The sequence below is a fragment of the Homalodisca vitripennis genome, chromosome 3 (genome assembly GCF_021130785.1).
Source record: "Homalodisca vitripennis isolate AUS2020 chromosome 3, UT_GWSS_2.1, whole genome shotgun sequence".
Taxonomy (NCBI): domain Eukaryota; kingdom Metazoa; phylum Arthropoda; class Insecta; order Hemiptera; family Cicadellidae; genus Homalodisca; species Homalodisca vitripennis.
In genome coordinates, this window is record NC_060209.1 from 156,786,453 (window position 1) to 156,813,330 (window position 26,878).

A 26,878-nucleotide genomic window follows, 5' to 3' on the forward strand; every position below is an offset into this window, starting at 1 on the left:
CACTGAGGATACTTCTCAAGTCAATATTCACATGGATTCAACCGTTTCGACAATAGTTACACTATGTGTAGGAAACTCGGTTGCTACACCGTGCTTAGAGCAGACTAACATATCGAAGTGCACTGATGTGTGGACCTGACACTGAGGATACGTCTTGACCTAGGTTATTAAATTTTGTAGTCTGGGGTGTCTCTGATGTCGAAACGATGTAAATTGTTCATTTTGAGTTTCTTCGTAATTTGTTGTCTCTACAGACGGACATTGACTCCAGATTCCAGGAGTCATGTCTGTGACGGCATCTGATGCTACACGAAGCGGAAGCTGAAATGGGGCTGAACTCAACATTCGTATTGAATCAACCCTTCCCATCTTAGATACGTTATGTATTAAATAGCTTAAACAAGCTCTGGACTATGGAAATAAATATTTGGGTTATTAAAAATATTAAAGATCGGTTATTTTGAAAGGTGTTATAAAGTTTAATATTATATATATATATATATATATATATATATATATATATATATATATAAATATAAATATATATATATATATAAATATATATATATATATTATAAAGTTTGAAATATTGAATTCACCTTATTCTACTATAACAGTGTTATGGAAGAGAAAAACACTAAAAGAAATTCATTATATTGAAAGGCAATTTTTATAACGCTATGCATTTTACAATTAAATTGCATTTTAAACTTCATGTACCGGTACCATAAAAATATTTCTTTCAGAAATCTTCTATCTATATATATAAAAATGAATGTTTGTATGTTTGTCCTTTATGGAATCGTGAACTATTGGACCGATCATGATGAAAATTTGTACGTATATGTATTTTTCCACGGAGAAGGTTTATAAGCTATGCCCATCCCTTTCCCGATTCAGGATTCCGCCCCACTGGTTACAGAAATACCCATAAGAAATGCATTGCAGCAAACATATGTTAACGTCTTTTCAAATTTTTAATCAGCTGTTCTTTGTAAACATATATTACACTTATAGTTTTAAAGCATAGAGTAAGCTTAAGAGAAACGACAAATTTTGTTTAAACTGTTTTTGCAATCACTGTTAAACATAGACTTTACTATCCAGATAATACAATTCAAATTTGACGTAAAAATTCACCTTTAACTGCAATATTTATTTAATATAAACCATGCTCATGCTTGATCAGAAGAGTAATGCAGATATCATAATTACTATCTTACGTTGGCTACAAAATATAAAGAATGTTATAAAATCAACCTTAGTTGTTTTTTTTGACAGAAGTATGGTTCTCAAAACTCCGTGTGTACATATTCTCTCGATCGAGACAACAAAGCAAGCTCAATCGTGGCATCGGAGATATAACTAATTTAATCTAAAATTTATTATAGTAAAAAAAAAATTTACTAAGTAATATAAGGACTTCGGTTCTTAAGATTTGCGTGCGAAGCCGTGGGTAACAGCTAGATAGAGGCAGGAATATGGTACATACCTTCATAATACGCCCAAGAGGCTCACGATGGAACGACTATCAATTATCTCAGCAATGTTTAGAATGTGATAGAAAAAGAATAAGTGAATATAGTGTACTGTTTTCAACGGGAAATTGCGTGCGAAGCCGCGGGCAACTTTTGCAAAAAATTATTGAAATGCGCAGCAAAGCGCGCCGGGCCCGCTAGTTTATTTTAAATTAAAGCATTTCGTTTGTAAATAATGTACTATATTTTGGCGAATAAGTTACAGTAGGTATGTCATGTTTGGAATATGTAGGCCTAATATATTCATAAAATTTCAAGAAAAATTTATGAACAAAATCTACTCACAGCAAAGCCGTGGAACTCAATGGAACGTTTTAATTTTATTGGGTTTCATTTATACGACCCTATCACAGTATCATATTTAAGAAAACTCCAAGAAAATTTTCAAAAATGGTAAAAAGTTCTAAGAGTTTTAACATTTTAAACTATTTATTGGAATTGAACTAGTTTTTAACAAAGCTTGGAATGATACTATTTATTGACAAAGTAAAAGATTCTGATAGCAAACATTGTAAATTTCTTAAGCATACAAAGTGCTATTCGTTATATTTTATGGCTGGCTTTGTATTACAGAAATGACCCTGGGTTTTATGACACATTTTTATACAAAATGAAATTAGCTTTACGTACAATATAAAACATTATTTGCATGTCTTCAGTGAAGTGCAAGTCTTTCTCCATTGTTTTGTCGGGTGGTAAGTCTGCATTTATCACATATCCTACCACAATAGCATTTCAATCTCATTTCCCAGGACAGGTGAAACAAACGAGTGCGGATCTCACAGAAACCCACCACTTGCAGTATTATTGGACAACAATAGATTCCAAGGCCTCCGATTTTTACAGACACGCCATAAACCATGCCCATGCTCATAACATAACGTTTTACTGCCGCGGGCGAGGCCGCCATTGTCGGGTCGTGACTGAGTGTGTACTGAGAGAGTCGGCTAGAGCTGGACCCGCTTGTGTTTCGTGGTATTTCAGAACTTTAACTGCTAGTACTCATGTGTTTGATGGAATTTCAGAATATTGTGAGAAAATTGTAAAAGTAGATGGACATATTTAATACCCAAGTGAAACGTTGAATGTATCTCAAAATACAGCCAACACAGTTATAGTCTTGAGATATTGCAATGACTAACTAAATTTATTTGTTACATGGTTTACAAATTTAGGTATATTTTCAAGAAGGTTTGAAATAAAAATCAGTGTCTTCTTTGTATATTTTTGTATTTACGAAAAAATTAAAATTATCTTATTAAGACAAGCGCAATGTAGGTACTCCATATCTTGGAGCAGTGTTGAGATAGAAAGGAACCAGGATAGAATTGGAGATATAAAACCTATACCCTGTCCGGAGTATCGATGCCCCAGACAGATTACAGGACCTATAGTATTAGCAAATAGGGATTACGGCTGGGGTAGTTTTACACCAACACACACGCAGACTCCACATAATACAAGTGCAGATCATTTGGTCCGGCCGCATTTACGGCATATTGCTTACCTAGCGCACTTCCTCAATCAAACTCAGATTATTGTTATTTGTAATATTATCCTAAAGTGATTTTATATATATATATAATAAAAAAATATAGAATACAACGTATAATACGCAGAAATTGTCACAGTGCATTATACTGACTCATGAGTCTAAGGTGTTACTGAATAACCTGGATCGGAAAATGGCAGGTGCCGGGCTGGTCCCACAGTCTGCGCTCTTGAGTGTGGGAGTGCGTGCGTGCGAAGCATAGATTACGTAATCTATGGTGCGAAGCCTCTCAACCAGTTGCAATCCCTAATTGCTAATATTATAGACGCTCCTGCAGGCGCACAAGCAACCCTACGGTCGTGTACCGGGCTGCCCTTTCATTCATTGACTACGTTCCCGATTTGCAATGACCAGTTTTGCAGATCCTTATTAAATTCAGATAATTTTTTAACTACGTGTCACACAATCTTCATTACTAAAAAAAAAAATAAGTCCAAATACGACGCGGCGCGCGGCGACCTGCTGTGCTTGTGTGCGAGTGTGACAAAGTATACCTAAAACTAAAACTATAAACGAACATCTTTTAGTTAGAAAATGTAACAAACGTCAATGTTAAACATGTTATAAATGCTATCATAAATTTATGTTTATGTTACAAATTAATTCAAACATAACAGTGACTAACAATGTTAATCAGACAAGCAATTGCTATATAGTCTACATTCCCTTCATTCTCACGGGCAGGGGCGCACCGACGGGGGTGGACGAACGGGACCTGCCCTCCGCCAAGAGCATCCTCCCCCCAATAATCTATCACCTTATAGTATACATAACTATTTTAATTTACGAAATGTAAATTAAAACATATGGTACTGTACATATAATAGTAAAATTCTGTTCAAACTAAATATTTTAATTTCACCTTCACGGAGAAACTACGAAAGTGAGGTTAGGTCTTACTATTTATAGTGGTTTCTACCTATGCCCGATATATTCAATAACCTAATACAAAATGTATTTAGAAAACTAAAATTTGTTTAATAAAACTCCCGTTATTGTAGCTCTATTAGGCTAGTTTGTGGTCAAATTTCTCAGTTATACTCGTATCTATACTTTTTGATCCAAGAGTAGTCAAGATTTAGCTTTGATCCTGATTTTTGATTGAAACTTAAATATTTTGATAATGTTATAATTAAATAAACGTCATATAAATTCTATTTGTTATAGAAAAGTTCAATCATCCCTGTAAAAGTTTCCTGGTTATTGGTGGTATATTGGTTTTAATGTAAACATCACACCCTCTGATCTGATCTTTGTCCCCCCTTTTATTAGTTCAGAAGTACTATAAAGTGATAATTTTAGGACGTAATATTTCAAAAACTTTCAACACCCTCCTACTCATCAGGAGGGTTTTCCATACCCCCACTTCCGGTGTTCCAGACACAACCCAGAGATCTAGGTTTATCTAGGTGCGTAACTGCTCATATGTAAGGGACTTGTTTTCAAACCAACATAAACTTTAGGAAAACATTCACAAAACATTGATAAATGTGATTTTTAGATTTTCAGTTTTTATATTATTAGGAATGTTTTCTTGGTTGTATACTACTTATGAAAGGTTTTGGTAAAACTAGAATTTTGCATGTAGCACAACGTTTATCTTGGCAAGAATGAAAACCTAAATAATTATTATAGAGATTTAAATTTAGAATTTGGTTAGATAATAATTTGGATCGTACCAGAAGATTTCTTTGAATACATAGGTGCTTACTAAAATGATCGTAAAGGGTCTGAAAACAATGTGTTAGTAGCCTAGTGATGAATCCTAAGATAATGTACACTGTTTTAATATATTGTTAGTTTTGCATATGCCAGGAACGTGACGTGAAATTAAATTTTGGGAAATTGAAATTAAAATTTACATACTTATACTGTTACTATTGCATCGACAGAGTAATTTTGTTGAATGGAAATCACACCACAGGGTGGAGTAGGTCACAACAGAGCGCGACTCTCATACGCCTCCTTAGCTCAGTGGCAGAGCACTGGTCTCGTAAACCAGGGGTCGTGAGTTCAAACCTCACAGGAGGCAGCGTATTCTTTTTGCACCTCAATATCCCTTTGTTGCATAATCCATTGTTCATATCAAATGCAAACTTCTTTTGACATATAATTTTCATCACCTGGCTTGCTAAAAAAAATGAAATCCAATAATTATACTATTCTAAGGCGGTATTAATTTTATTTATAATTATTTAATCCGCGATTTATCAGGATTATTTAACTATTTATTTTGTTATGAAGAAAAAACGAAAATATTAGATTAAACAAAATAACATTTAAATAGTTTGACATAGTTTTGCATCTGGAACTCTTTCTCCATACCATTATTTATTGCAAAAACAACCCCATAATAATAGACGCTTACTACATATAACAAAAGTAAGATAAAAGTGCAAAAAATGGCCCATACCACACATTTATTAATGGGTTTTCAAAAAGAAAACGATGTGTGCCGCCGCTCTTCCTATCTAATTTTGATACTGATCGCAATACTAAATAAATGTACAAGTATAATTTGTATTTAATGGTAATACTCAGCACAATAGAGAGAGATGAAAGAAAAGTATGCAATTAAAGGAATGGATTTTGGAGGATATCAATATATTAACGTTGTGTTATTGATTACAGTGACACATTAGAGTCACTAACACAACCAACACAGGTTCAGTGAAGGTGACAAAACCTTCAATACTCGTAATATGTGTATCGCCTAAAAGGATTGGTCTAAGTCGAGAAAATAAATATAATATTTAAACGTAATCGCACATGTGGTATGAAGGAAATATAGGGGTAATGATGCATAAATTTAAATAAATTTTATTTTTATTTCTACAAGTTGTACAATACAATAAATCAAAATATGACTTCAACCCGAACAATCTCTATAAGTTTATTGTTATAGATCAAATGGTTTGAACTAAATTATTTTTATTACTGTGCTGTTAACACCAAGAGCAGTGGTGTCTAATACTGTAAAACACACCAAATATTCTACAATTAACTGTGAATAAAAACTGTTTAAACATTATATTGAAAATAAAAATGGTAACACTAATTGCAAAATAATTAATTGAATGGGTTACCAGAAAACAGTAAGCCTTATATGGAATTTAGAAATTAATTGATGGTGATATTAACAATTTAACAACTTTATATTTTATAATTACTGTAGAAAGAATCAAATCGATGAGTCGAAGTGCAAATTAATCTCGATATTTTCAATAAAAAACATTATAAATGTTGTTTTTATCAGAACTTTTTATAACTGATATGGAGGACACAACTGTTCTTTTCGCGAGGCAAACCTTGTACGCCTTTTTATCGCGACTTAACACTTGGGCCCTCCTGATCAGGGCAGCTAATACTGTATTATTGTTTTGGGCATTCGGCATCAAAATATACGTAAATAACTGTATCACGGTCACTTTTTCAAGAATATAAAGATAACTTCATATTCATAAACATAGTGAACATTTAAATGTAGTATATTTAACGAGAATATTAAAAAAATATTTCACTTTTCCGAATATTAGAAATGGCGTGGTTTTTGAGGGCAGTGGAGGCGATTCTTGTAGGTTGGACAAACGACTAAGTTAAAAACAGTTGGCAATGAAAATCACTTAAATTGGACACCGAAAAGGTGCATGATTTATAAATCGTTTTTAATTTTCCAAAAATGTAGGTTATACGTATTTTGGTAGTTTTTATTAATATTAGGCCTATATCATAAATTTTACAAAAAAGAAATTTGTATTCTAAATCCCTAATAAAAATTCAAACCCAATACCTACTTTTAATTTTTTTATAATTTTGAAAATAACTGACATCACATTTCAATTCATGTCGAATCATGACTTCTTAGTTCAACTCCGCTTCTGTAAATAAAGTCATTTAATTTCATCCAATATCTTTTTAGATACCGATCCACAGAATTTAATTTTTCAACAATCAAAGGCTATATTCCAATCTTAATTGGAATATATATTTTGGACTGTACTGGTCAATGTTTGTAAACATGTTCAATCTATGTTATACTGTATAGTTCTGATATGTGAGGTGATGGGTTTAGGTCATCCCTAACTCAGATCAACGTCACTGACACCAAGAGAAACTTGTATTTATAGTTAGTTGCCCGGTTGTAACCAATCGGCCCCATAAGAACAATGTTAAACCTCAAACACATTTAAATCTTCATTTTTGGTCGCAAATCTATGGGGTGAGGGATGTTATTTGAAAAATTGAACATATCTCAGATCATAGGTCATCCCTAACTCAGATCAACGTCACTGACACCAAGAGAAACTTGTATTTATAGTTAGTTAGTTGCCCGGTTGTAACCAATCGGCCCCATAAGAACAATGTTAAACCTCAAACACATTTAAATCTTCATTTTTGGTCGCAAATCTATGGGGTGAGGGATGTTATTTGAAAAATTGAACATATCTCAGATCATAGGTCATCCCTAACTCAGATCAACGTCACTGACACCAAGAGAAACTTGTATTTATAGTTAGTTAGTTGCCCGGTTGTAACCAATCGGCCCCATAAGAACAATGTTAAACCTCAAACACATTTAAATCTTCATTTTTGGTCGCAAATCTATGGGGTGAGGGATGTTATTTGAAAAATTGAACATATCTCAGATCATAGGTCATCCCTAACTCAGATCAACGTCACTGACACCAAGAGAAACTTGTATTTATAGTTAGTTAGTTGCCCGGTTGTAACCAATCAGCCCCATAAGAACAATGTTAAACCTCAAACACTTTTAAATCTTTTTTTTGGTCGTAAATCTATGGGGTGAGGGATGTTATTTGAAAAATTGAACATATCTTCAGATCATAGGTCATCCCTAACTCAGATCAACGTCACTGACACCAAGAGAAACTTGTATTTATAGTTAGTTAGTTGCCCGGTTGTAACCAATCAGCCCATAAGAACAATGTTAAACCTCAAACACTTTTAAAATCTTTTTTTTGGTCGTAAATCTATGGGGTGAGGGATGTTATTTGAAAAATTGAACATATCTCAGATCATAGGTCATCCCTAACTCAGATCAACGTCACTGACACCCAAGAGAAACTTGTATTTATAGTTAGTTGCCCGGTTGTAACCAATCGGCCCATAAGAACAATGTTAAACCTCAAACACATTTAAATCTTCATTTTTGGTCGCAAATCTATGGGGTGAGGGATGTTATTTGAAAAATTGAACATATCTCAGATCATAGGTCATCCCTAACTCAGATCAACGTCACTGACACCAAGAGAAACTTGTATTTATAGTTAGTTGCCCGGTTGTAACCAATCGGCCCCATAAAGAACAATGTTAAACCTCAAACACATTTAAATCTTCATTTTTGGTCGCAAATCTATGGGGTGAGGGATGTTATTTGAAAAATTGAACATATCTCAGATCATAGGTCATCCCTAACTCAGATCAACGTCACTGACACCAAGAGAAACTTGTATTTATAGTTAGTTAGTTGCCCGGTTGTAACCAATCGGCCCATAAGAACAATGTTAAAACCTCAAACACATTTAAATCTTCATTTTTGGTCGCAAATCTATGGGGTGAGGGATGTTATTTGAAAAATTGAACATATCTCAGATCATAGGTCATCCCTAACTCAGATCAACGTCACTGACACCAAGAGAAACTTGTATTTATAGTTAGTTGCCCGGTTGTAAACCAATCGGCCCCATAAGAACAATGTTTAAACCTCAAACACTTTTAAAATCTTTTTTTTGGTCGTAAAATCTATGGGGTGAGGGATGTTATTTGAAAAATTGAACATATCTCAGATCATAGGTCATCCCTTAACTCAGATCAACGTCACTGACACCAAGAGAAACTTGTATTTATAGTTAGTTGCCCGGTTGTAACCAATCGGCCCCATAAGAACAATGTTTAAACCTCAAACACTTTTAAATCTTTTTTTTGGTCGTAAATCTATGGGGTGAGGGATGTTATTTGAAAAATTGAACATATCTCAGATCATAGGTCCATCCCTAACTCAGATCAACGTCACTGACACCAAGAGAAACTTGTATTTATAGTTAGTTGCCCGGTTGTAACCAATCGGCCCCATAAGAACAATGTTAAACCTCAAAACACTTTTAAATCTTTTTTTTGGTCGTAAATCTATGGGGTGAGGGATGTTATTTGAAAAATTGAACATATCTCAGATCATAGGTCATCCCTAACTCAGATCAACGTCACTGACACCAAGAGAAACTTGTATTTTATAGTTAGTTGCCCGGTTGTAAACCAATCGGCCCCATAAGAACAATGTTAAACCTCAAACACTTTTAAATCTTTTTTTTGGTCGTAAATCTATGGGGTGAGGGATGTTATTTGAAAAATTGAACATATCTCAGATCATAGGTCATCCCTAACTCAGATCAAACGTCACTGACACCAAGAGAAACTTGTATTTATAGTTAGTTGCCCGGTTGTAACCAATCGGCCCCATAAGAACAATGTTAAACCTCAAAACACTTTTTAAATCTTTTTTTTTGGTCGTAAATCTATGGGGTGAGGGATGTTATTTGAAAAATTGAACATATCTCAGATCATAGGTCATCCTAACTCAGATCAACGTCACTGACACAAAGAGAAACTTGTATTTATAGTTAGTTGCCCGGTTGTAACCAATCGGCCCCCATAAGAACAATGTTAAACCTCAAACACTTTTAAATCTTTTTTTTGGTCGTAAATCTATGGGGTGAGGGGATGTTATTTGAAAAAATTGAACATATCTCAGTTCATAGGTCATCCCTAACTCAGATCAACGTCACTGACACCAAGAGAAAACTTGTATTTAATAGTTAGTTGCCCGGTTGTAACCAATCGGCCCCATAAGAACAATGTTAAACCTCAAACACTTTTAAATCTTTTTTTTGGTCGTAAATCTATGGGGTGAGGGATGTTATTTGAAAAATTGAACATATCTCAGATCATAGGTCATCCCTAACTCAGATCAACGTCACTGACACCAAGAGAAACTTGTATTTATAGTTAGTTGCCCGGTTGTAACCAATCGGCCCCATAAGAACAATGTTAAACCTCAAACACTTTTAAATCTTTTTTTGGTCGTAAATCTATGGGATGAGGGATGTTATTTGAAAAATTGAACATAGGCCTATCTCAGATCATAGGTCATCCCTAACTCAGATCAACGTCACTGACACCAAGAGAAACTTGTATTTATAGTTAGTTGCCCGGTTGTAAACCAATCGGCCCCATAAGAACAATGTTAAAACCTCAAACACTTTTAAATCTTTTTTTTGGTCGTAAATCTATGGGGTGAGGATGTTATTTGAAAAATTGAACATATCTCAGATCATAGGTCATCCCTAACTCAGATCAACGTCACTGACACCAAGAGAAACTTGTATTTATAGTTAGTTAGTTGCCCGGTTGTAACCAATCGGCCCATAAGAAACAATGTTAAACCTCAAACATTTTTAAACCTTTTCTTTGGTCGTAAATCTATGGGGTAAGGGATGTTATTTGAAAAATTTGAACATATCTCAGATCATAGGTCATCCCTAACTCAGACCAACGTCACTGACACCAAGAGAAACTTGTATTTATAGTTAGTTGCCCGGTTGTAACCAATCGGCCCCATAAGAACAATGTTAAACCTCAAACACTTTTAAATCTTTTTTTTGGTCGTAAATCTATGGGGTAAGGGATGTTATTTGAAAAATTGGACATATAGTCGAAAAAACCTTTTAATTATTTTTATTGATTATTCACAAAAATATACACAAAAATACGCCTTTGGATGCATAGGTATCTTAAAAATGAGACACTAAGACCAAAAACAAAACCATAAAAGAGTTTAAGTTTGAGAGTTTAACATTGTTCATATTGAATAAAACTCAAGGTCATTTCACTTCAGCCGGGTCTTACTTTGTTTATTTAAAAAGTTATTTCTCTGCGATATTACATAATGATATGTTGTACTTTTTTTATATAAACAACCAGAATTGGCATAAATAGTATACTTTCTTTTTTCGCAATAAATGTAAAAATATCCATTGTTCCGCACATTTTTTACAGTTCCCGGAACCCCAAGAGGGTGGGGCGGCTTCACAACGAAACCCCCACTTTCGCAATGCCGCTATCAAGACGGGGAACTGTTGCGCCACGTCAGCAACCCTTGCGGCATCGACAGCTGGGGCGGGCAGAGCCATTGTCGGCGGCAGCTGTGACCTTGCGACATCAGCTGTTCTCACCCTCCCCCTCCCCCTCCCCCGAGAGCAAGACACTGCCCTTTGTCCGCTTCCCTCCGATCGTAAAAAAGGTGTCTTGAATGTCGGACGGATGACGAAATCTGACCGCCACGATGAGCACACGCGAGGGTATACTGTGCAGTGCGGTCTGGCTGATTGTGTCCAAGTGCAGAAAAACTGGTCTTAGCTCCCAGCCGGCGCCTCAGTCCAGTCTCTCATACACTGTCCGTGGTACATACAGTCAAATGCGGAGTTTATGTGCTTCAACGTTATTTATAAACGACAATACGAATGTCAAGAGATATTTGACTTGGTTTTGCAACAGAATCAGTAAAACGACATTTAGAGAACCTGGTATACGCTTTTTTCTTCACACGTTGAAATCTCTCCGTAGTACATAGCAAGTTGTCTGGATGTCGTGTTTCCCTCTTTCGTACAATGTCAAAATTTGGAGTTCTGGCGTTCGTGCTTTTTCCAATACGTTTCAAGCATTCGGATTTTACAAGAATTACCTCTTCTAATGCATCGTAAGCCCCAGGTCCACTGAGGAGAGCTTACTTCCCCGTATTCAAACTACAATGGATCGTACAAATATTCTTATGGTAGTGGGATATACACGCTTACAGCACTTTAATATAGGAAATCTTTAAAGAAAATTGGAAAATTGCCATTCGAAAAATCACGAAGGTCCCGAAAAAGTCACTGACCGGATAAAATTCAATAATGTAACAAATCTGTGAGGTATCTCTGTATCCTAAATGCTGTATTTCTCTATTCTACATAGTAAAGTTGAAATATTGTAATGCAATAAAACTGCAATTTTGGTTTTCACAAAATGTGAATTGTGTGGACGCGAATGTATGTGTATCTAAGTACTGGTCATAATCTAATCAACAAACTAGAACAGAAGAATTTTGATACAGTTACGTATAGAAAAGTAGTTGGTGAATCCTGGAATAAATTTCTATTTTCGGAAACATCGAAATACAATGTCTGTATAGTATGTGAAAAAGATTCGTACAGCGCGTAGACACCATACAATTGCTTGACTAAATTTTAAGATCATAGCAAACCGCCAAAGAATCCAATGGTCATTTTGTACTATAGTGACCTGTTTAATTAATTGAACACTTATTAATTGTTGATTGTAGGACCGTTGTAGCCATGATGGTGGATGGATTCGTCTTAAAATAAAAATAAAACAACCCAGACACAAATAAATAAATGTTACATTCACAATACTACAAAAAATATCGAGCGCGAAACTGCATTGAGGAGACTGCGGCAGTGAGATTAAAAAAATTTATATATTTTATTTATATATATTTATTAATATATATTTTGCAAGCATCTCAAACAATGTGGGAAACAAGGTGGTATGTACTAAGATTTGTCTTAACAATTTCAACGATGATGATTTCAGTTTTTGACTTAACCGTCTTCAAAAACAGTTAATTATTGTAATCACTAGTTAAAAAGGTTTATACAGATATTTGAAAGTTTTTGAAGGTGACGATTGCAAGTTTAAAGTAACTCTTAATTCAATTAAAATCAATGAGTAGTTTGAGCAAAAGAGGTGTCTTTAATTTTGTTGAACATCTCCAAACAATATTTATTACGGTTTGATATTAAAATCTAAATTTCCAAGCTCTCCTCTGCATGCTATTCAAGAGCTACTCTCGACGTCCATAATCTTCTCCCTGTTGGAGTTAGTGTTACCTCGACGGAGGTCAGACTTTCAATGGATGTTCAGGTTTACTCCGGTCTGCCGGACGTGGGAGGTGAGGGGGAAGAATGTTAACAATAAGGTGATTATACGCTGCTCTCTGGATGGCAGGATCAGGATGTGAAAGTAAAGACCCACGGGACCCCACCCCGGCGGATAACAGTACAGTACATACCGTGCGTGTGTGCGCGCGTAGTGGTGGTACACCTGGCGTGACGTCATACCAACCCCTCCTCCCCCACCTACCGCTAACCTACCCCTCTTACACCCTCCCTACAACTCCCGGTATTGATAGATGACCGGATTCCACCACAACATTCCAGATTTCTATCCAACCCCTCTCCTCCGCAGCATAGCTGCACTGTTTTGTAACAGAAATCTAGGTATCACGCTATTGAAAAATAGAGCGTTTATTAAAACTCTATCGTTTTATTAAAATAGCAGTATTTATCACTGTAATTCAGGAAGTTTATATTATTGAAAACATTAGTATGGTTTATTTTCAATTAAGTTAGAGAAAGTAATTATTTTAGTTCGAATTACATCCGGTAGGGTTTTAGCCATCACACCATTATTTGAGGTCAATGGCATGGAATTAAAAGTGTCCAATGTTTCAGAAAGTCTAGAGGTGTACACACGTAGAGATAAGGAAGGCAGAGACTTTGCTCATATCAGAGACTCAGGTGCTCATGAGCTCAGTGGGCTTAACATCTAATGAGATGCTCGTGTGTCAACCAATCTCTATGGATTTACTAGTGTAAACCTACAGAGGCGTGACCAGGTACTCCTTGAATATATTCCACATTACGTTCCATTGTGATAGTGGTCCATAGATCTGGAGAACTAATGGACTCGAATACAAAAAAAAAAGGTTAATTTGTCAGTCGGTTTTGAGTTAGAAATGCGGAACGACACGTAGCTTTGACGCCAATAAATACTGAGACCTCGGGGTCTACGGAACATGGAAATCAATAAAGGGTGTACTGACATCGAGACAATACAATTTGGACATGAGTAACTCGCAGCACAAAATCCCAATATTTCCATTAAATAGGTTATTTTGTGACTGTTAGCGGTGGAATATTTATAATAAACTCACATTTCTATCTACACATTTCTTTTAATTTCACTGTTTTTGTTTGATTGAACTGTCTAGCACGACACAACAGGGTGAGCCGCGACCTAGTATAGGCCACTACGTCATCACGACAGATTTCATAGATAAGATATTGTAGTTTAAATAAGGACATATAATCTGTACACAATTGAATTACATTTAAATCAATTTAAACAAGTTAGAGTTTTGTCCCAAATCCAATTTTTAAATAGTCACAGTAGGTAATTGACTATGTATGGTGAACCTTGTTTTGTTGTAAAGTAATATATAGTTTCAGACTTTAAATATTTTTTAAAACTATGTTTTTATGACAACACTATGTAAATATTGTATTATAGTGAGTCAAATTATTATCGTGGTTATGGCTTATGACGTTGAAGTTTATTTCATAAAACTTGAATTAATTATTTTTCAAAGTTGAACTTCTATTTTTGTTTAGACACGCCAACATTATAAGCATTATTGCAGTTGACATCCATGGCACTGATACGATTGCCAGCATGTCTACAGTGAAATTATAATCACTTTGTGTTTAAATAGGAAAATTCAAGACCGTAGCTAGCGAGGAGGTCCAGGGGGCCCGGATCCCCCGAAATTTTAAATTTGTTCAATTATTTTTTAGTAAGCGATTATAATTATTTACCCGTAAATAATTCAGTATTACATACATGTACTGCTGAAAGATCGTTCTCAACAAATAAATGGGTCAAGAACTTTTTAAGGAACAAAATGGGACCTTACTCTCTGTCCACTACGGGAAAATATCAATTGTCTGGGCCCCCACCTCACAATTGTTTCCTGGCTACATTGTCGAATTTCTTATTATATTTAAATGTGTCTTTTTGTTTTAACTCACGGCAATTTACAAAACTGTCAATAAAACGCCCCCTTTAAACTCTTCCAATATTCTAAATCAGGCTACATGTAACTACCAGCTCAAAAGTGATTTTAACTAATTCTAAAAAATTAAGAACAAAACAAGTCAAAGAAGGCCAAGGTAAGTTTAGCTCCAAAAAATCAAATACTTCAACTACGCTATGTTATTATATACCTGCAACATGCGCTTGGAGTCTTCAAATCAAAACGACTTCTTTGTAACAAATGCGTAAATATTTCCTTATGTTGACTTTTATTTCCACTTTTTATTACACAAATTCAGTCGGCAATTCGTCTGTTGTCACGGAGATTGACCTGGTCTCAGCAGCAAATAAGCTGTGGGGTTCTCATATGTAATTTATACATCTTACTTGTTTTCTGGATCTAAAAATCGAAAAAAAAATTAACTAATAGTACATGATATGAGTTTCAAACAAAATAAAATAGAATGGCTTACTGTAATAACGCTTGAGTTTACTAAAGGTTTCTATAATACATATCATATCTGTAAGTATTAATAAAAATAAAAATGATCATAAACTTACCTCTGTAACAGAATATTCACTCATCATATGTCCACGGTGCTTAATTTGCCTTATAATCAAGCAACTAATAAACTGATTGATAAATAACATCGGACCGATCACCAATAACTTTTTAACAATAAGTTTTCGACGTCAATATTTTAGGATTTGGACACAATATTCCAGACTTTCCTATAACCACAATAAGACAATCGAATTTTCCAGTCTCGAAACTAATATATGTACAAATATTTGCACACTTTATAGTGATTTGTTCTTTGGACCAAGACCACTAATATCTACAATACTTTGGAAGAAGGAACTTTAAAAATTTCAAGGTCGAAAACACGAGTTTGAGATTCTCGTGTTTTTGAGGCTTGCCAAACTTAGAAATAAGTTTAATAATAACAGAAGAGATCAACTTTTACTGATCGGATATATACTACATTCTATTTATATGATCAATAGGATTACATTTTCGTATATATTCTGCGATAAAAAGGTACCATTAATTGTTTCTTGTTTACACATCTCGACCATTCGTAGTATTACGTCACTGTCCAGAAAATTTCATTACAATTTAAAAATTTGACATTTAATAGAACTACAATTATTTAATGTAAACCAAAGATTGTCGAAATGTGGTCAAGCCGTAACTAAAACAGTTGTTTATGTTTCTTTAATCACAACACATATATAAATACACGAATACGTATTTTCTGCCCATACTAATACGATATTTTGGTTTCGTCTTAATCAAAAGAACAAATCTCCGAAATTGTCACTGGGGAGTTTTCATGTACAGTACAACCTGCATAACGACAAAATGGGGCCACACAAAACGACAACATGACATTATGATATTGATCTCTAAGTTACGATGGCTTTACTATGAATAGATAAAACAATAAACTGTCGGCCCTATTATCCATTTAAAATTGATAAACGTTTGTAAGTGAACGTTGAGAATGTAATAAGTCCGAACACATTTCATACAAATTACAATACAAAAGTAATAAACTACCACAAAATTAATACGGTGTGATGACGTTAAGAAAGTACATTTACCTGTTGACAAAAAACACAAATACATTTTACCACAAACAGCTTTTAAACAGTAAAACTTTTCGAATTGCATCGCAGATCCCTACCTTATTCCAGGATCACAAGGTGTGGGACCAGGCAGAGTTTCCTCTATGTCTGAAATAGGAATATAATAATTATTTATTTATATATGAATATATGTAGATTTAACAAATGTTTTTAGTAATAAGAAATAATCTAAACTATATTTCCTACAATTATGTATTTATTTGTTTTCTTTTACTCTTCATTTTGATATACACTACAGCAAGGACAGTGATAGATAACTCCTAGCTGTAGCTGAATTATACACAGAAAAATGTATTAGAAAGATATATAAATCAATAGAACAGTTTATCAATATATTATTGATATCCTATTCTATACAAACTTTTTCATTTTCCTCAAGAATGGAAATTATTTATACATTACTTTTTCTAAGGATCAGCAATCCAATTTATACAACACGATATCTTGTAAAATTATCTTCACAAATCGTTTATCTTTTACATTTTTTTTAAACCATCTCTTAAAAATGTAACAAACATCTTTGGGATAGGACAAAAACAAGCAAAGCACATTTACATGTTTATTTTAATGTTTTATTGAGGCATATTTGAACAGCTACTGTTTTATTAGAATTATATTGATTGGGCTTGGGAATTGTTACAGTTTGTACTCTGTTCACTGCGTTTGTTAGTTACTCGTCTGTCTGCTAGAGTGAAACACCGACCAGAGCGATCGTTGACTCAGGTTTTGGTTTAGCTGAGCCACTGTCTTCCAGGTGGCAGCACTGCTCAGTCGTATTCTGTACTAGTTGCGCAAGCCACCTCTTCATGTTCAAACTCTGTGTTCTAGCACTTACTCTGTGTTTTATTCTATTCTTTAAATTGTCTAATTCATATTATTCATCCTTCTTTCTAGCATTTTTTCCCCAGATTATTTAAAACAATTTTAGCCCTTGTTTTATTCTGTACAAAATTAAATATTTATTGTTATTGACATTTTGAGTTCATTTCACTTTATTATATTACTCCTTTATAAATTTTCATTATAATTTATTTCCTGAGGCTGTTCGTCATACAGTTCTTATTTTGCTTGGAATAATACAAGAAGATATAGATGTGATACTTATTTTTTAAATGCATTGTTTGTATAGACTATATATTATATTGAAAGGTGAAAAACCCTCATATCGCGGGAAAAAAACAGTAGCAGTCGTGGGGCTGCCGATAGAAGTGAAAACGGAACTATTAAGTTGAGAGTAATTAACAATACGTTATAGTAGCAGTACATCTGTAATTGTAAATGTGACGCGTTTTTAATTTTCCAATTTTAAAATCCACGAAAAAATATTATCAAATAACTAGAAATCTATTTTACCACGCTAGTAAGATAAATCTTATACCGTAATAATACTCATTTCATGATGAAGAGGTTAAATATTAAAAACATAATTAAAATGAATAATGCTAAATTTTAAATACAAATATTCGTACAAATATTAAAAATGTTTAAAAATACATTCGTTGTTTTCATTATTCATTTATCTGTATAAAAATATGTTGTAATTGCTCAATATTAATAGTTAGTTAAACATAGAATACAAGTGAGTAAACACCGAGTGAACAACAGTGAGTTGAACACCGTTGTAAATAATACAGTTATTGCTACGGATAAAGTATATAATTACAATAACAATTAAACCCACAATATTTTTAAGACTAATAAATTAGTTAAATTAACTTGGTTCTTTCGTAAAGGTATTTTTATTGCACAATAAACTAATTTATTGAGTTAATAGGGTATCAGTGAGCCAATGCGCCAACTACAGTTCCGGCAGAAACGTTCACTCATCACTTCATACGCTACTACAGGCTAAACTAAACTTCCAATAAAAAAATGATAAATTACAAAAAAAATATTCATCTATTTTCACACAACTTTCTCGCTGACAAATTTTGTCTGACCAAAAAATAAAAAAAATCCTCGCTTACTACTTTTTTCTTGTCATTGTAAACTCTATGTAAAATGTAAACAATAATCAAAATTATTTCGAAATTTTTTTAATATTTAAAAATGTAACCAATAGATTGCCAATATTAAGAGCTTTAATTTGACGCATCTTACAGAATTGTACGACATTGGCTTCACTTTTAAATCGCAAGAGGAAGCCGTAGAGGTCACTGATTTTCGCAGTCTGTTTTCATACTCCGCCGGGACAGTTTTAACACAGCGAGACTGACTTTTTCATGCAGGTTAGTAGTCCGCGGCCAAGTCTACGGTTAAAATTTTAAAGGCAAATTAGAAAAAAAACCAGTACAGTTATAAAAAACTTACTAGACACCAATTAAATGAAAAATTACATTACAATTCCAACGGTAATTGTTTCATTGAATTCCGTCAATCCAAGTAAACACAACCACGTTAAAGGTAGGCTTGCACAAGCCTGGAACAACAACCAGTTTGTCTTTTGATAGGGATCAGCTGTTTTACATAGAGTATTATCATTAGCATGTCGGTGACGCGAACCAAGGATTTTATCCTCTACCAAAACGCTCAACGCGCCTAAAGAAGTTTTCACTTCAATAACAAAAGTATATTTATTAAGAACTATAATATTGTATGTTACTTCATAAAATAATTGTATGCATGTGTATGGTACTTAGGCTTTAACTGATTAATGTGTTGTGTACATTATGAAACTCCACTGACTGTATGTATGGGTTTTACCCAAATTCCTTTTGGTTTTTAGTCTATAAAAAGATTCAACTGACGATATGAGAAATAGTAGGTTGCAACCTACAATACAGTACGATTGCAAATAAAACTTGTGACATCACAGTCTAAAGTGCGATTACTAATTTTATAATCATTACTTTTTTACAGAGGATAGCATGATTTCTCCATTAATAATGTTGGTATTTTGATACTAGTTAAATCAGTAACGTATCTGTATAAATCAAACGAGTTGCATAAACTATTTAGGATAAGGTAACCTTTCACTGCTTAGGCCCGGATTCCGGTCCCTTTTTACACTATTCCCGAACTGCTTGGGACCGGAATCCCGTCTCTTATCAGGCATTACGTATATGCGTATATGTATATAGTGGCTCGAACTGTTTCTAAAATTAATTTTATTATTTATCGCTGCAAAGTGGAGAATGTAACTAACTTTACGGCACAGTTTCTTGTGTTTTGGTTTCAGTTTGTAAATTTTGCAATTGTAAATTCATAGTAGTGATATCAAACGTGTGTTTTTATATAGACGTAAGTTAATTAGAACAAACATTACGATATTTTTAATGGTTGCTAAGTTATAAGCAAGAAGTGCAAACAATTTATCCTTTTTTCTTTATATAATATCTTACTACAAAGAAAAAAAAACAAAACTATAATTAAGTAAAATGTTATTAACTTTTGTTTTTACTCAATAAAAAATAAGGTCATACCTTACAGCATGTTTATAGCTCAACTAAAAGTTGGTTATTTATACGTTGGTTACCTCCAATTTCTTCCAAATCGTAGGAAAAACTGTCGTGTGTATTTTACAGTCACTTTATTTTTTTCTATATAAGTATATATATATTTATATATTCTTACTCCTAATAAAATGTTGAACGAAATGTCTCATCGAGATGTAATAATTTTTTGTTTGCATTTTGCTTAGACACATACTTTATATACGAGTATATATATATATATATATATATATATATATGTATGTATGTACATTTATTAATTTACTTTTCTGTACATACAATAAAGGTTACATCAAATAAGTCACAGTTATTTGCCCCTTTATGGCCAGTTTTATACTGAACAATAAAATATATAACATGTACTTTGCCTTTACATTTTAAAGTGAGCCATTCAACAGTGAAATGGTGGAGGGTTAATGTTAACGTTACCGTACCCAGTAGTAACAAATCTATGTTTGTAATGCCGCCACTGCTTCAATCAGATGCAGATTTAATTGAGTATAAAATACAAACGTAATTGAATTGCATATTTTGACACCAGGGTTCTTAAATGTATTGAAAAGCAAAAGACTATGTAAGAACGTTTAAATGAAACTAATATTAGAAATGTTTCAAAATAAAAAAAATATATAGCAAAAAGATAATTGCCGAAACCCGGGATCGAACCAGGGACCTTTAGATCTTCAGTCTAACGCTCTCCCAACTGAGCTATTTCGGCTGATGAGTGTGAGACCAGAGATGGCACCTGTTGACTTTAACCGGCTATAATTGGTTGTTCTACAAGGAAAAATATTTTTGTATGGTTATAAATAAAACAATATAGTGACAACATCTTTTCTGCTGGCACGATAGTTCGCTCATTTCATAACTGAGTACAATACCGGTAATGAAACTAATTTTGGGACCGATAAACTCTGGAATGGTCTCACCTTTGGACTTATAAAACATGGAATAAGGGCGCACTAAAAATGGCCACATTGATTTATATGGGTAGAGCTTATTTTTTATCTCTAAAAGGTACTTGAGCTTTTAAATTAAACGTTTACAGCTTATATCTTTGGTCCTACACCTATTAAAATATACAAATAATGGCATAAAATATAAATGTGTGTATTCCTAGCATTTGGATAAGGAACGAAACAAATAAATACATTATATACAGTCATTTAGTAATCAGTAAACCTGTTCTTAATCCCATACGATTTATATTTCAATACTAGGCTACCCCTACCATAATTTTTCAGATTCTAGGCGGTTAAATGCAGCTACTCAAAATATAACAACACAAATCACACATCAACGTGTTCACACAAAGTAAAACAATGCCAATGAATATCATTTATTTAAATCTAGTCAATTTGTAGAAGTTCTTTGGTTCAACTGTCTAGGAACTTTGGGGGTCTGACCTAGTTTGACCATATCCACCTCTGCCTCATCAATGACGCATTTTCTCTCATCTTACCGGATAGTGCAATCGATTTTATTTTTTTAACACAGTACTAACCAATTAGTAAACAGACTTATAACGTCCCTTTTAAGCCTTATTTCTATACACGCAGCTTAAACATTAGAACTTGATTCAACTATTCAGTTCTTAAACCAGCTATTATTTAACTATGATCTCATACTACAGTTCTATTATGTACTTAATCATCTCTACTCATCCATTAGTTTGTTGGTTGAACTCTTATGTTATGCACGCAAAAATATCATGCCCTTATTTTGTTACTAACACGTTAAAAACTTCATGTAAACTTTGAATTTTACACAGCTAAGTAATCACTTGAAATATTATTTTATCAATCATTCCTTAAATCCCTTCTTTTAGTAAAAATTTTCAGATTATAGATTTAATCATGAACATAAAATGCTTTTTATTCTCATATAATAGCGTGAGTAGCCTAATTATCTTCATATCTAAGTTTACTTATTAAATTAATCTGTGAAAACCATATATTCTTTTCCAACCAAACTATCATCTAGAATCTTCTTATAGATTCATTTACCTCATATAATACTTATAACCAATTGTCTCCAAGACATCGCCATTACCACATTCAGAATGCCACTGAACATTGGAAATGTGAAATAAAACGAGTGTAAGGGTGTGCTTGATTGCACAAGAAATCTCACTGAAATTGTTCAATCCATTGCATGGTCTGTAGACAACGTGCTATATCGATCATGTGACGGTCTGTGCAATGATTTCATGTGAATGGGACCTCAATCGTGAGTGCCGAGTCGATTCATCTTTCATCAGTGGTGCAATGTTATTAATATACTGTAAAATAGCCTGCAAAAGTATAACTTATTGAACAGCAACCAGAATCTATTTTATTTTATGCAAAATTAATAGTAATGCTTGTATTTTTGTTCCTACATTTAAAACGTTATATAGTTTAAAGTAATATATTTCATCACTTACCTTTGAACTTTCTTAGTATAATATATTTTTGAAGTTTCTCTCCCACGGTTTGCCACCCTGAGCATAGCCCTTTAAGCCCATATATAAATCCAACCCTGACCAAGGCATCACTAAGCAAAAGGTACCTAGAGCAGCCTGGACCAAAATAGTCCAATAAAATTTGCAATGGTGTTGTTATAAGCTGACAACCAGCTGTTTCCACTAAGATGTGACTATACGAGTATATGGTCATATAAAACCTGCTTTATTTAAATGTTTTCTCCGAAACAGATCAATGAAATAAAGATGAACATATACGTGTTCACGGTAATATTTGTTTATTGTAATAGATGTGAAGACGGATCAGTATATTTCCTGAAGCGTAAAATTAGGAACAATGTTGGTTGCGGGATGTAGAGGGGGTAATACAGATGCACGATGGTCTCCAAAGGTATTCTATTTCCTTGATATGTCATTGAAGGTGATTATGCATTTAATTGACAAGATTTTTACAAATCCCCTGACGTAATAATCATGAATCCACACATTTATAACTGCACAAATAACCTTTTCTTGATAATTACCCACAGATTTTTATGGGGTTGATATTTATACAGTTGCCCAGCCAAGCCAAGGATTTAATATTTGTAATAATATGTGTGGCAAGAAACTGAATATTGTAGAAAAATAGTGTTTTCCACACCAAGCTCTTCAGCTAATCTTTACGTTCAAGGATTGTTTTCTCTTCAATAGAAATATATGTTTGCTCATTTAACATGCCAAAAATAAGTAGTAAAGATTTGGCTCTGAAAATGAAAACTTTTTCACTGGGTGTTTTACAGTGTACCTATTGTGTTGATAACAATTTTCACCATCTCTCTTTTGAACACGCAATACATTTCAGCCTTTACATAACTAGAAAGTGGTCATTATCTAAATACAGATCACCCATCCAATGTTGTGAATCTGAGTATTGTATTTATTGTCCAAGAAAGTCTACCAATTCACTCCAGAACCTTTTGAGAAGAAACCTGGGGGCTAAATATTACAACAAACTTCCTCATTGGCTGTTGGAGAGACCTTTTTATAATTTAAATTAATTTTTCAATGGGACTGATATTTTTGACATATGATTTTGATGTTTTGACTACTTCAAGTTGTTATTGTATTGTATTGTAAACTTTTGACACTACTTCAATTCTTAAAGATTTTGAAATAAAGTTATTCTCTCTCCCTCCTTTATTCTTCATTGCCTCAGTAAGACGCTATGTTTACTGGCCTTAAGAAGTTTCTTTAATGCCTTCAGGCTTTGTAACCACACTAAAAAAGTCTTCTGTGTATACTAGAATCAAAAATATGTACACCTGATGCTTCTAATTAATTTTTAGGTCGATACTAACCATTTGCAGGTGTATTTTATTATTTCTAATCAAAATAACATCATCTTTGCCTGTAGTTTTAGGTTTCTTCCACAATATCCCTTCTGTTGTGGTGAAATTGTTCCAAGATCAATATTTTGCTTAATGATTTTAATTACTGTTCTTAAACTAATACCACATTCTTCAGTAATTTGCCTTTGAATCATAATATTAAATTCTTTACGGGTTATAAATCTTTCTCCTCTTCCTAGCTTTTATATCCATCACAAACAAATGCACTTTACATACTGTATATTTGTTTCATATATGTTTATGAAAAATAAAGCTTGTACACCATTAAAAATGTCCTTGGATTATGTTGACATGGTTTTCAAAGAAATATTATATAGCTCATAGAGTGTAGGTATACTGAGGAGACTAGGAAAATAATTTAGAATTTATGTCTAATCTTAAATCTCATCTAAACTTATCTTAAATCAGGATATGTTATTTTTGTATTTAAAAAATATTATTTTTATTAGTAATAAAATGTAAATTCACAAAATTGAAATTTTTAGTTTTACAATTTAGAAAGTCATACATTTTTGTGTAAAGTATTAGTTGAACAAAATAATTGAAGTGAATACCCACAGTTTTGTGGTTTATGAAAATATCAGAAGTCCTAAATTACAAAACTGAAAGAAACATAAAAATAAATCTCACAAGTCTATGTGTTATTATTATTATGAAAAATGATATTTTTATTCAAGAAATACATAACCAAATTTAAGGTACACCTAAAGACACATTCTAAATTACTGTCCTAGTCTCCTCAATGTCCCTACAAATTATTGACATGTAACAAGAAAATTTGTAATGGGCTTTACACTTTATATTTATTGTGAGAAATCTCCAGTTTTCATGAATGAGTGACATCATTGCAGTAAAATATCTTGTTTATTCAAAATGTTCATTCACTTTTAGATTTTATTGTTGTTTTATCTAGTTTAAATAAAGAAGTTTTTATGTTTTTATAAGATAACATTAACTTATAATTTGGTGGACAGGTCTTGTTAAATAAAGTTGTATAAAATGTAGAGGTTTGTGGAGAAAGTGGTAATTTCAATAGACCAATTTGGTACATAAAATCTATATCAAAGAATCTCAGTGTACACTTTCCACACTTTTCCTTTCTTTAAAGTTGTTTTCCCTTCAACGGGGGAAGGAAAAGCACTACTTCTTTCTCCGGTGACATTTTTTCCTAATCCAAGGAAAAAAGGCAAAGAGACATGAAATCCCAAACGAAAACATCTCTTGTCGCATATCGATATGGCTGCTGTCGTATTGCAGTGTGACTATGTCGTATACCTATGCAACAGGAAAATTTGGACATGCATTCGATTTAAGTCGCTGTGTGTGTCCAGTGCAGAACATCAAAATATGCAAAACTATGGAACAGCCATTCATCTAAAAATGACTTTATACTGTAATGACCAATCATCTTCCTGGTCTGAATATTGTTTTTAGTTTTTGTCACTCCACATAATAAATGCTATCATAAGTAATGAATGTTTGCTGTATGGAATCTTTACTACTCAATCCTTTTGTCACTGTAGGTACCTTTTTGTTTCTTTAGATAAATTTTTTCAGTATTCCAATTCTGGAGTAAAATAATTTCAATTTCTGTAACTTAAAAATTATAAAATTGTGTAGATTTTAAGTTTTTGTATAAAATTGTGGCTTTTAACTCAAAATCATATTTAAAACTTGTATACCGGGTGATTCTTATAAAAGTGCACATTTTTTCAGGGCTCATAGAGGATGTGAATACTAACATTTTTTGTCCAATACTCGCACATTTTGTTTCTGAGAAAATTGAGAATTTGTGAAACGCCTCCTAGTAGGCAACACATAGTGTTCCCTTTGAGATTTTCCCCAAAATAACACAAAGCTACTGAAACTAATTGTTTTGTTGTCCTTAAGTAAAAATAAATAGAACCACTTCATGCAAACAAGAATGTAAAAAAATATTACTAATAAAACAAGATATTATTGAGCAGCAGAAGTGGGAATAAACCCCCCACTCTTTCCAAATGTATGACAGTCCATGTTACGACTTGCATCGACACAAATGGGAGAAATTTTTAACATTCGCTACAATAATAACTTTTTTACATTCTTGTTTACATAGTGTGGTTCTTTTAACTATTATTAAGAAGGAATACAAGTAGCACCAAAATGATGCACAATCAATCTTTCCTTGTTTTATTGTAATGATTATGTTTAATCATTTTCACCCTATCCGAGTGTTCTGGGAATTAATTATTGACTGGGGCTGTTCAGGGTCCCACAGTGTCATTTCCAACTAATAAAAAGTAAACATTTGGTATGTTATGAATAATACAAAGGTTTTAAAGACTTCATTTGTATAATTTACTAAGCAATCTAAATATTGAAATGTTGAAAATATATTAAAAATGTAAGCTCTTTTAGAAAAATTGTATTTCAGTAAAACTTTTTCAGATTATAATATTAAAAAATTATGTGTGTATTTTTTGAAATGTCAGTAATTAGACCAATATCCAGAATTTCATCAGAATTAATACAAAAACGAATGTAATCTTTGCAAATTTATACAATCAATACAAAATAAACATTTATTACTGTTAGCAAAGATATAAAATAGATATTATATTAAACAATAATAATTAATCCGATATTATGTTTGTCTTTATAGATAATGGTTCTAAAATAGGCAGCAAAACTTCAGTCAGTTAAAGTGTGGATTGTGCATTTTGTTCCATTGCATCACTGCTATATAACCTCATCACTTGTTCTTATTAACCAGTGACTTGTTTTTGTACATCTCACGTATTTTGTGGGTGTGTTTGGCTTTTAACACCTTTCTTGTTTTACAGTGTTTACACACCTTACAGGCTTACAGTGTAGGAAGAGGCAAGGTTTATAACCTA

The 26,878-nt window shown here is 33.1% G+C and overlaps 1 protein-coding gene and 2 non-coding genes across 4 annotated transcripts in view; 1 reads left to right on the forward strand and 2 right to left on the reverse strand.

The window, feature by feature from the left end:
- LOC124357695 overlaps positions 1 to 26,878 on the reverse strand; it is a 354,027-nt gene that overhangs the window by 320,386 nt on the left and 6,763 nt on the right. For both annotated transcript variants that reach the window (XM_046809693.1, XM_046809691.1), the window contains exon 5: positions 16,731 to 16,779. In XM_046809693.1, coding sequence (XP_046665649.1) covers positions 16,731 to 16,779 — 49 coding nt within the window. The remainder of the gene's footprint in view (positions 1 to 16,730; positions 16,780 to 26,878) is intronic.
- On the forward strand, positions 5,051 to 5,122 carry Trnat-cgu. Its single transcript has one exon. It is a non-coding gene; the product is annotated as a tRNA-Thr (tRNA).
- Trnaf-gaa lies at positions 20,790 to 20,862 on the reverse strand. Its single transcript has one exon. It is a non-coding gene; the product is annotated as a tRNA-Phe (tRNA).